Below are 12,332 nucleotides of genomic sequence, written 5' to 3'. Positions count from 1 at the left end.
GTGGTATTCAATTTGTACAATATTTAACTACGCATGGCGGTGGATAGAAACCTGTGCCAAGGGTAGTGACCCTCCGTGGCCCAACGAGGCAAGCACAGCGAGCCCTACAAGGGGACGTTGTTTTGTTTTTAACTAATCAGCATCCCCTTGCGTGGATAGCTGATCATGTCCCCGATCTGGGTGGGTGCCTCTTGACGCTTGTCCCAGGTTTAGATCCAACTGAATGCCTTGTTGGATAGTGGGGATTTGCAAAGCTTACTTCCCATACAACCCTTTGAAAAATCGGGACCATCACATTGCATCGCAGTGCATATAAATTTGTTACATGCGATGTGATGCGATTATGGAGTTGCAACACACCAGATTGTGTGCCATGTTTCTGAACAAGTCCCTGAATATTTTTTAACGATATACTTTATCCCTTTCTAATTACAGAGTTGATCCATGTTGGTTCTTGTTGGCCTAGTTGGTTCTTGTTGGCCTTGTTCGGCTTGAAGTTTTCTGTCTTTTTTGGAGTTGTTGATTCAAAGTTTATTTTCGAAAGAGTCTGCATCACAAAATTATTGGGGTTCATTTGCAATGGATGTAAGTAGCAAACTGCCAGGTGTAACTCGGTGCCATGTCCGTCTGCAACAGGGCCACTACTTACCAGCAAGCTATGTTCCCATTCATGTTTCCCCCTGCAGGTCCTTATGTCTCCTGCTGCCTCTGCAAACATCCCTTTGCAGTTTGATGTCTGCCTTCACGCCACATCCAGTTCATTCCCAAGTGCCAGAGACAGGCCCCACTTCTCAGCTGCTGTTCTGTGAAATTGGTAAGTAGCTCATTCATGTGCCCCCGCAACACTGGTGTTCAACCTGTGGCACTCCTGATGGAGGGCCACAGGTTGAAGACCCATCCCCTAGGTTAAACCCCAAACAAACCAAGGGCGCATGCGCTGTGTGCCAGGTGTACCTCGGTGCCATGTCCGTCTGCAACAGGGCCACTACTGACCAGCACGCTATGTTCCCATTCATGTTTCCCCCTGCAGGTCCTTATGTCTCCTGCTGCCTCTGCAAACATCCCTTTGCAGTTTGATGTCTGCCTTGACGCCACATCCACTTCATTCCCAAGTGCCAGAGACAGGCCCCACTTCTCAGCTGCTGTGTGAAATTGGTAAGTAGCTCATTCATGTGCCCCCGCAACACTGGTGTTCAACCTGTGGCACTCCTCAGGGAGGGCCACAGGTTGAAGACCCATTCCCTAGGTTAAACCCCAAACAAACCAAGGGCGCATGCGCTGTGTGCCAGGTGTACCTCGGTGCCATGTCCGTCTGCAACAGGGCCACTACTGACCAGCACGCTATGTTCCCATTCATGTTTCCCCCTGCAGGTCCTTATGTCTCCTGCTGCCTCTGCAAACATCCCTTTGCAGTTTGATGTCTGCCTTCACGCCACATCCAGTTCATTCCCAAGTGCCAGAGACAGGCCACACTTCTCAGCTGCTGTTCTGTGAAATTGGTAAGTAGCTCATTCATGTGCCCCCGCAACACTGGTGTTCAACCTGTGGCACTCCTGATGGAGGGCCACAGGTTGAAGACCCATCCCCTAGGTTAAACCCCAAACAAACCAAGGGCGCATGCGCTGTGTGCCAGGTGTACCTCGGTGCCATGTCCGTCTGCAACAGGGCCACTACTGACCAGCACGCTATGTTCCCATTCATGTTTCCCCCTGCAGGTCCTTATGTCTCCTGCTGCCTCTGCAAACATCCCTTTGCAGTTTGATGTCTGCCTTGACGCCACATCCACTTCATTCCCAAGTGCCAGAGACAGGCCCCACTTCTCAGCTGCTGTGTGAAATTGGTAAGTAGCTCATTCATGTGCCCCCGCAACACTGGTGTTCAACCTGTGGCACTCCTCAGGGAGGGCCACAGGTTGAAGACCCATTCCCTAGGTTAAACCCCAAACAAACCAAGGGCGCATGCGCTGTGTGCCAGGTGTACCTCGGTGCCATGTCCGTCTGCAACAGGGCCACTACTGACCAGCACGCTATGTTCCCATTCATGTTTTCCCCTGCAGGTCCTTATGTCTCCTGCTGCCTCTGCAAACATCCCTTTGCAGTTTGATGTCTGCCTTGACGCCACATCCACTTCATTCCCAAGTGCCAGAGACAGGCCCCACTTCTCAGCTGCTGTGTGAAATTGGTAAGTAGCTCATTCATGTGCCCCCGCAACACTGGTGTTCAACCTGTGGCACTCCTCAGGGAGGGCCACAGGTTGAAGACCCATCCCCTAGGTTAAACCCCAAACATACCAAGGGCGCATGCGCTGTGTGCCAGGTGTACCTCGGTGCCATGTCCGTCTGCAACAGGGCCACTACTGACCAGCACGCTATGTTCCCATTCATGTTTCCCCCTGCAGGTCCTTATGTCTCCTGCTGCCTCTGCAAACATCCCTTTGCAGTTTGATGTCTGCCTTGACGCCACATCCACTTCATTCCCAAGTGCCAGAGACAGGCCCCACTTCTCAGCTGCTGTTCTGTGAAATTGGTAAGTAGCTCATTCATGTGCCCCCGCAACACTGGTGTTCAACCTGTGGCACTCCTGATGGAGGGCCACAGGTTGAAGACCCATCCCCTAGGTTAAACCCCAAACAAACCAAGGGCGCATGCGCTGTGTGCCAGGTGTACCTCGGTGCCATGTCCGTCTGCAACAGGGCCACTACTGACCAGCACGCTATGTTCCCATTCATGTTTCCCCCTGCAGGTCCTTATGTCTCCTGCTGCCTCTGCAAACATCCCTTTGCAGTTTGATGTCTGCCTTGACGCCACATCCACTTCATTCCCAAGTGCCAGAGACAGGCCCCACTTCTCAGCTGCTGTGTGAAATTGGTAAGTAGCTCATTCATGTGCCCCCGCAACACTGGTGTTCAACCTGTGGCACTCCTCAGGGAGGGCCACAGGTTGAAGACCCATTCCCTAGGTTAAACCCCAAACAAACCAAGGGCGCATGCGCTGTGTGCCAGGTGTACCTCGGTGCCATGTCCGTCTGCAACAGGGCCACTACTGACCAGCACGCTATGTTCCCATTCATGTTTTCCCCTGCAGGTCCTTATGTCTCCTGCTGCCTCTGCAAACATCCCTTTGCAGTTTGATGTCTGCCTTGACGCCACATCCACTTCATTCCCAAGTGCCAGAGACAGGCCCCACTTCTCAGCTGCTGTGTGAAATTGGTAAGTAGCTCATTCATGTGCCCCCGCAACACTGGTGTTCAACCTGTGGCACTCCTCAGGGAGGGCCACAGGTTGAAGACCCATCCCCTAGGTTAAACCCCAAACATACCAAGGGCGCATGCGCTGTGTGCCAGGTGTACCTCGGTGCCATGTCCGTCTGCAACAGGGCCACTACTGACCAGCACGCTATGTTCCCATTCATGTTTCCCCCTGCAGGTCCTTATGTCTCCTGCTGCCTCTGCAAACATCCCTTTGCAGTTTGATGTCTGCCTTGACGCCACATCCACTTCATTCCCAAGTGCCAGAGACAGGCCCCACTTCTCAGCTGCTGTTCTGTGAAATTGGTAAGTAGCTCATTCATGTGCCCCCGCAACACTGGTGTTCAACCTGTGGCACTCCTGATGGAGGGCCACAGGTTGAAGACCCATCCCCTAGGTTAAACCCCAAACATACCAAGGGCGCATGCGCTGTGGGCCAGGTGTACCTCGGTGCCATGTCCGTCTGCAACAGGGCCACTACTGACCAGCACGCTATGTTCCCATTCATGTTTCCCCCTGCAGGTCCTTATGTCTCCTGCTGCCTCTGCAAACATCCCTTTGCAGTTTGATGTCTGCCTTGACGCCACATCCACTTCATTCCCAAGTGCCAGAGACAGGCCCCACTTCTCAGCTGCTGTTCTGTGAAATTGGTAAGTAGCTCATTCATGTGCCCCCGCAACACTGGTGTTCAACCTGTGGCACTCCTGATGGAGGGCCACAGGTTGAAGACCCATCCCCTAGGTTAAACCCCAAACATACCAAGGGCGCATGCGCTGTGGGCCAGGTGTACCTCGGTGCCATGTCCGTCTGCAACAGGGCCACTACTGACCAGCACGCTATGTTCCCATTCATGTTTCCCCCTGCAGGTCCTTATGTCTCCTGCTGCCTCTGCAAACATCCCTTTGCAGTTTGATGTCTGCCTTGACGCCACATCCACTTCATTCCCAAGTGCCAGAGACAGGCCCCACTTCTCAGCTGCTGTTCTGTGAAATTGGTAAGTAGCTCATTCATGTGCCCCCGCAACACTGGTGTTCAACCTGTGGCACTCCTGATGGAGGGCCACAGGTTGAAGACCCATTCCCTAGGTTAAACCCCAAACATACCAAGGGCGCATGCGCTGTGGGCCAGGTGTAACTCAGTTCCATGTCTGTTTATAACAGGGCCAATACTAACCATTAATTTTTCCCCTCGCAGGTCCATATGTCTACTGCTGGCCACACAGAGAACACTGTGCTTGATGACCGGTTGAACCGATGGCAAAATCTTTGCATTACACCACTTGCATCGTGTGTCATAAAATTGTATTGTTATACTATAATAGTTCAATGTAAATAATTGTATACGAAAAATGATTCTTGAAATGTTGTTTGGTTCAATAAAATTTTATTGAACAATTTTGGATTTTCGACTGACATGAATCATGACCTTTGATGTTGTTTCATTTATAAATAGTTAGAAAGATATAAAAACGCTCAAAAAATGAGAAAATATTCAAAGTGTTTAGAGAAACAGAGAACCAAGATACGCCACAAGGTAAAGTTTCAGAACTGTCATTTGTTTGTAACAATGACCATTGTCACCACTGACCACGCTGCTCCTTCCAAATGTGCAGTGCGTCACATCTGGGGGGAGAAGGTTGGCCAGTGTTGACAATGGAACATTGAAATCAGCACAAATGATATACGCCACAAGGTAAAGTTTCAGAACTGTCATTTGTTTGTAACAATGACCATTGTCACCACTGACCACGCTGCTCCTTCCAAATGTGCAGTGCGTCACATCTGGGGGGAGAAGGTTGGCCAGTGTTGACAATGGAACATTGAAATCAGCACAAATGATATACGCCACAAGGTAAAGTTTCAGAACTGTCATTTGTTTGTAACAATGACCATTGTCACCACTGACCACGCTGCTCCTTCCAAATGTGCAGTGCGTCACATCTGGGGGGAGAAGGTTGGCCAGTGTTGACAATGGTTCCTATGTTGCTGCATTGAAAAAAAAAAACTTATAGATAATAAACAATAAAAACTTAAATAAGTGCAATTTCACAATAAAAATACCGATTCCTTCCTAAAGAGACCAGAGTCAAATCTGGATGGAGATGGATGTTACAAGTTATTACTGTGAAAACATTGTAATTTTAAACTTTTTATAACTCCTGTGAAATCTGAGTTTCATCGTCATCGTGTGTAGGTGCTGATAATGACAGATCGTTAGCTAACGATTCAGGTTGCACACAAGATGTTGTCGCATGATCTGGCTCTCTAACATTTGGAAACATGCCTGAATATCCTGTGTACATTTGGGAATAGGAATAGGTATTTTGTGTGGGAAATACACCCCCTTTCCTCTCGTTTACTGATGCTTTTCTTTGTTTTTCACTTATGTTTTTTTTGTGCGACTTTGCAATCATGTCCTCTGCAATTAACTTCAGAGAAGTAGCAATCAACCCTGTACTGGCAGAAGTTTGTCGATGGCACTCTAACATGATATTAAAGGTATTTGCTGATTGTGCATTAGCATCTGAAATTTTCATTAAACTGTGTGCGTGGCTAGTTGTATTGTCAACCAATTTGTTGATTGACACAGCTATAATATTCAGTATATCCTGAGTAGTTTTGTATTGGCTCTGGCGGTTTACATCAATCTGTTTTACTATGTCTATAAAACCTTTAAAAGTGTTTTCTAAGCTATCTAGTCTTTTGTTTAAAACTTTTTCAAAGTCAACATGTCTCCGCTGCATTTGATCTGCCAAAGCTCTGATATGCAGATATTCTGGTTCTTCTGATGTGTCGTTGTTTCCAAGCTGCCTTGCTTGAGATGCTGTAAGGATAGAGAAATTTTGAAGAACATTCAATTACTTGATTTTATTTGTAAATAATGAAGAGTGTAGTAGAAAACCAAAGATATTGCTGAAATATATTATTACTTACGTATAGGTGTTGATTCCGATTGTCGCACCTCCACATCTCCATCCTCAGACAAATTTTCAATTAAATCAGGCCTAAAAAAACGACCAATTCCGGAGGAAAGTCCTCCACTTGTCATAGGCATATCTTCTGTAATTAAAATTCCCATAAAATATATTATAAACAAATAAATCACACTTTTCATGTAAGGAGTGCATAACATTTCCAAAAAAGTATTACTGTTTAATAAAATACATCCCTTGATTATAAACTGGTTTTATGCCGCAATACACAGCTATTTTTTAAAAAAAAACTAACCTTTTTCTTTTGGATTTACAGTACTCTCGCATTCCATCTGTTGAGAATTTCTCTCCCTTGAGGATCGGTTACCGGAATAATTATCTATGGAACTGCTGTTGAAACCCTCAAACGTTACGTCGGTTACATCAGATGATTCAAGGAAGCATGTGGGTATACTTTGCAATTCAGCCATACCACTGCCATCATTATCTTTCGAACGTTCAAGAACTCGATTGCTGGAATTATTGTGCCTTCTTTCCGCTTGCATTAAATGTTGACGCTCATCTAATGAAGGTAAAAATATTATTAATAACATTTCATTACATTTTGGTACATAGATTTTATGCTATTAAATTATTACCATTTTTACTAGACATATTTTTCTCATTGCTAATTCTGCTGCCTCTTTTCTTTCTAGGATTCTCCTCTTCCTCCTGAATGCCTCCTCGTCTAGAGTCAACACCTCCTTTCACTCCATAAATCATTATTGGGTTTAATCGTTTCTTGATTATTTCCTCCCAGGAAAGCCACTTTATTTTCATCTCCGGTCCGCCACCTGTACCTATCTCATGTCTTCTTTGCATACCCATTTTTTTTTTAGTTTGCCTGCGGCAGTCACTATACCTTTTGATACAATGTTTGGAATCTCTTTGAACACCTGATATAGAGGTGACTTTTTCGGCAATATTATTCCACATCTTTCTTTTCAATTTTGGAGCTGTAGTTGGTGCCCTTGGACCAAACAACATATCATAATATCTATCAACTGCCTCCACCAGAGCATAATTCTCGGACTCATTGAACCGTACGCCACGTTGAGCCTTTTTCAGATTTTCACCACCGGATCCTTCACCAGAAGAATGATGAGATGCTGAGTCATCAGAAAACCTTGCAACCTCATTTGTATCACTTTGCATGCTTTCTTGACTACGGATATTTGATCGCTGCCTATCATTGGGACGCTTCTTTTCTAGACTGTTTTGTGGCCGGCTGTGATGAACATTTTGTAAATGTTGCCTTTTGCTGTGGAACATCTGCAAACAGAATGAGAATTTACAATTTAAACATCATTACATTGCAAAATTGAAATCATCTTTGGTTGAAATAAAAATAAATACCTTCGAATGTCCACTTGTGGTGGCTTTTTGTTTATTGCGCGATGCTTCAACTTTCGCCCTCCAGATTCTAAATTCGGCACTTTGCTCCCAATCCTCCTCAAATCTTTCAAAATCTTCCTCCGTTGTAGAAATATCGGAACGATGTGGGCTTCTCAATGTAGGAGACTGTATAAAAAAGATGTAGTGTTATTGTTTTTAAACAAGCACATAATAAAAATTATTTGCCATGTTCAATTTGCCCTTAGTTTACCTATCTCTTTCAGGAATTTTTATTGTATGTCTAAATAAAAGGCATGTGTGCCAATGACATTCATTGATCACCCAGTTTAAGAAACCATAATGGTTATAGACCCAGCACCCACCCATGTTTTACCAAAGCACACCAAGCTGTAACCGCTACGTTTTGCCTTATAGAAGGCTGCTGTGTCTGTTCCAACTTCTCGAATAATGTGTTGTACTTGTGAGAGCCAAATACCATTTCTTCCAATAAATTATGGTTGGATATTAGGACAACATTTTAAGAAATTGGCGTGTTATAAAATCACCATAAACAAATAAATGGATGTTAGTATTGATGTACCAACACATGGTGATTTTTAAAATCGCATTGGGGCGTGGTGTGAGGGTTGTTGGGGTTGGAATATCATATAGGAGGGTTCACTCTGAGGTGGCAACAGTATGAGCCGCACACCCACAGGCCTTGTCCGTGACACTCGATGCAATGCATATTTACTGATCCAGACTATCATTACATATTGGTGATACTATATTCATAAACCCAAAATAATTTTAATTACCCGATGTCTTCCATTGCTTTTCTTTCTAGTTCCAACAAGGCTTGTCGTCTTCAAAGCCATCTCATCCAGTTCTTGATGCTCTGTATTTTTATGCACTGAATCTTCTGAAGAGGAATCCACTGGTGAAAAAAGACTTCTTTCTGTAGACATTCCTAATAAATACAAATGTCATGATTGAGCATGGTCGTTTCAATGTACAACAAAAGATCCCCATGTGCTAAACTTGCACAGTGAATACACCCAGTTGAATAACTTTATAACAGATGCCCATAGGCGGGGTGTGGATCATGTGTGAGAATGAAATTATATATGTACAGTCATAAAGTCGTCCCCACTAGTGCAACTTCCCTGGAAGGTCGACCTGACTTAGGTCTAAAAAGGACAAGGTCTTAATGAGTTATGTTGGAATTTGAATAGAGATCGACAGGTCATAAGATGAGCAGGGAATTTCCAGCACTTATGTGGGCACGACATATAACTGTAGAAATAAGGTCAGTCTGATTGATTACCGCTTCTATTAGAATGACTACTGTTTATGCCAGACTAATATACAGACACACCCGCATAGGCACACACAGCAACTCACACACATATAAAATCCACATATATAGAAACTGCAACATACTTCACATGTACACACATAACAGGACGGACATATGCACATACACCCACAATTCATATATGGCATTAACAGACACAAATCCATGTATACACACAACAACATATGCACATACACCCACATCCATACACACAGCGTTATATGCACAAGAACCACCATCTATACACACTTCCACAAACATCACATGTATACACATGCAGTTGCTACAGATGCACATACACCCACAATTATAAACTGCAACTTTCAGGTACACAGACACATGTATGCACACAGCTACATGTGCCCATACATCCACATATACTGTAGACCAACCTCTCTAAATACAGTGACATAATAGCCCTTACATACACACAAGCAACACATACATAAATAAACAAAGCAGCATCTACATAAACACACAATACACATACAAATCCTCACACACTGCGACTGCCCCCTCACACCTCTAAAAGAGCCATCTAGCTATTTCTTTATTCATAAGATAGTTGGAGGTGGTCAGCTGGATGGGCTTTATGGCTGCGAGGAAGACACAGGGGCTTTCTGCGTGTGACAGGAAGTCACGTCTCCTCCTGTGACTGAGCTCCTCCAGCAATGCTGCTATTCACTGCAGCGCTGCTCCATCACAAAGCATTCTGGCTGGCACGCAGGGGCTGGAGTTTAACAAATGCTGCTGGTCAGGCAGGGTGCACCCTTAAGACGTTCCCCAACAAGAAAGTGCAAAGCTTTGAAAAGTGGCCATGCTGACCCACCCCAACCGTGCACACTTCAAAGCTCATATAACAGTACAATTTGAATTTATCCCCTTAACAACCAAGCACTAAAAAGAACCAATTTGGAAATATGAAAGACATGCCACACACAAGGAGAGTATCGTTTAAAGGACATGCTAAAATCTCACTAACAACGGACAAAACTAAAAAGCCCTAACCTGTGGTTAAATTCAAGGACAACGCTGTCGAGCAGAAGGTTCCATTTTAAAGAAAATAAACAATAGAAACAGCGCAGCAATACTGTACAAAACAACTAATAAAATAAAGGATATTACTCACTCTGTTTGAAGACACGCGGTCCGAACGTGGAAGGGGGCTGCTGTGATCCACTGCACTACGGCCATTAGACACAACACTGTCGGCATCCCAAAATGGTGGATGCGTTGCGCAGCACGTTCTTTTTATACAATACGCGTAAGTTTCGCTTAGCGAAAAAGTCACGCCCATTTTTCGATACATTTCACTTTTTTCACTTCTTGCTGTCTCCGGAAAAAAAACCTTTGAATACCTCGAAAAAAAAAATAGCGAAAAAGGATTCTTGATGCGAAATAAACGAAAACATAATGTTAAACGTAAAATAGTTTTTTTCGGAGCACATTGAATACCCCCCTAAGGAACTTAAAAAAAAGGGCCGTGATGAATTTGCAGGTGATATTTACACATTAACATACAGCGAGAGATTGTACCATACTTGCCGACAATAATTGCTGCAACCTAAGGGAGGAAGCAGCGGGGTCAGCTCAGCAGGGGATGGTCCGGGGCCGGGCAGGCTACAATGACAGCAGTCAGCACGAATTGTGTCATTGATCCGCCCACTTTTCCTCTGTGAGCAGAAATACAGCGGTGGTAGGAGGCTGCGGGCAGGAGTGAGAGGGATGCGGGAGACTTGCCCACATTTTCAGATGGTGGGGAGTGGCACCTTATTTCTGGAGGCCACCGGCTGCATCGGGAGAGTGGTGAAATATGGATTGAACTACAGTATATAGTATAAAATATTTTAATTCCAGCTTAATGTTTGCAGTGGTTTTACCTAGTAGTGTTTTTTTTATGTAAAAGCAGGATAGCTACCATAGAGCATTTCATTCATGTATTACATCTTATGGTACTTATGTAGTATCTGGGCGTCCGATTTAGAAATCGGGTCGGATCGGTAGCATCGCATGCGACCAAATCGTATGCGATGGTCCCGATTTTTCCATTGGATTCAATGTTAAAATGGTCTGAGTCCATTTTAACATAGAATTCAATGGGAAAAAGGGGTCCTTTTCCTTTCCCCACTATCCAAGTGGGCATGGAGTTGGATATAAACCTGTGGCGAGCATAGCGAGCCACCGAGCCCGAAGCGTGGCGAGCACAGCGAGCCCCGCGAGGGGACACAGAATACTTTTTAAGAAATCTGCGTCCCCTCACGGGGATCGCTTCGCTCGCCACGCTTCGGGCTCGGTGGCTCGCTGCGCTCGCCACGCTTTATTAAATCAACTCTATGCCCACTTGGATAGTGGGGAAATGAACAGGACCTTGTTAACATTGAATCCTATACAAAATCGCATCGAAATGCATCGCGATATCGGATGCGATTCGATGTGATTTTGCAGAAAATCGCGTTGAATCGCATCTGATTGTATGCCTTAAGGTAAGGCATACAATCAGAAAATCGGCAGCCCAGATACTACATAAGTACCCATCTATTAATGGCTACAAGTCACATCATGAAATTAAATAAAACTAGAATGCTATCAAACATTTTCCCATCCACTTTAAATACAAGTGGATGAGAAGCAATGTAAAGCAGAACATATCTGTAGACTACTTTATACTAGATGTTGCAGTGACCCCAAATCAGGCCTACTCCACCACAAGCAGGACAGAAGACCGACCCACTGTCCTGCTCTCCTACTTGTTCTTGCGGCTATCACTGGGCCTAATTTACGTTTGTATACACATGCCTACATAGCTGCCATTTTTTAGGATACGGAATTGCTAATCACCACAAATTAAGCAACCACAACATTGACAGCCGCTGGAGTTGTCACATAGTCATCAGCAACTGGTTAGACAAAAGCGGTATTGATGGAAGTTCAACTCCCTGGGTGCGTCTGTGATCACGCAGAGTGGCCGCGGCAGCAGTGATGCCGGCACTATGGCACATTTTACATCTGCCCCCCTGCAGTGCACATGGTTTTGTCCATCTAAGAAGGAATTTTTCAGAAAGAGTGAACCAAAATAACCCCCTATGTTTCTCTGCTTACAGTTTGGGGGACATTTACTAAAGGAAATTTGTAAAAAATAGGTGTATTTGTATCCAGAAATACACTTATTTTTGACATTTACTATCCCGATAATACGGCAATTCGTATTCGTATTGATAGCACATCAATACAAATACGAATTGCCGTATTTTCGGGATAGTAAATGTCAAAAATAAGTGTATATCTGGATACAAATACACCTATTTTTTTTACAAATTTCCTTTAGTAAATTTCCCCCTTTATGTCTGTAGCTCAATGCAGATACAAACACCGAAAATGGCCAACTGTTTTTGCCGCCACTCCCCATTTCCCCTCAAATGCTCCC

The 12,332-nt window shown here is 44.6% G+C and overlaps 1 protein-coding gene across 2 annotated transcripts; it reads right to left on the bottom strand.

The window, feature by feature from the left end:
- Positions 1-4,626: 4,626 nt before the first annotated feature.
- LOC146046422 (uncharacterized) lies at positions 4,627-10,366 on the bottom strand. 2 transcript variants are annotated; one of them, XM_083165712.1, is made up of 7 exons: positions 9,432-10,366; positions 8,370-8,521; positions 7,573-7,737; positions 6,816-7,488; positions 6,473-6,739; positions 6,179-6,304; positions 4,627-6,068 (listed from the first exon to the last, which is right to left on the bottom strand). In XM_083165712.1, exons 2-7 carry the CDS (start codon positions 8,517-8,519, stop codon positions 5,395-5,397), a joined length of 2,055 nt encoding a protein of 684 aa, XP_083021838.1. In that variant the 5' UTR covers positions 8,520-8,521; positions 9,432-10,366; the 3' UTR covers positions 4,627-5,394. The 2 variants fall into 2 exon arrangements, with proteins under 2 accessions (XP_083021838.1, XP_083021837.1); XM_083165711.1 differs by having other exon boundaries at positions 10,038-10,366.
- Between the last annotated feature and the right edge of the window lie 1,966 nt (positions 10,367-12,332).

Source organism: Crinia signifera, chromosome 11 (genome assembly GCF_055691185.1).
Source record: "Crinia signifera chromosome 11, ASM5569118v1, whole genome shotgun sequence".
NCBI lineage: Eukaryota > Metazoa > Chordata > Amphibia > Anura > Myobatrachidae > Crinia > Crinia signifera.
The sequence above is the reverse complement of the archived record's forward strand: the minus strand, read 5'-3'. Positions and strand labels throughout refer to the sequence as shown.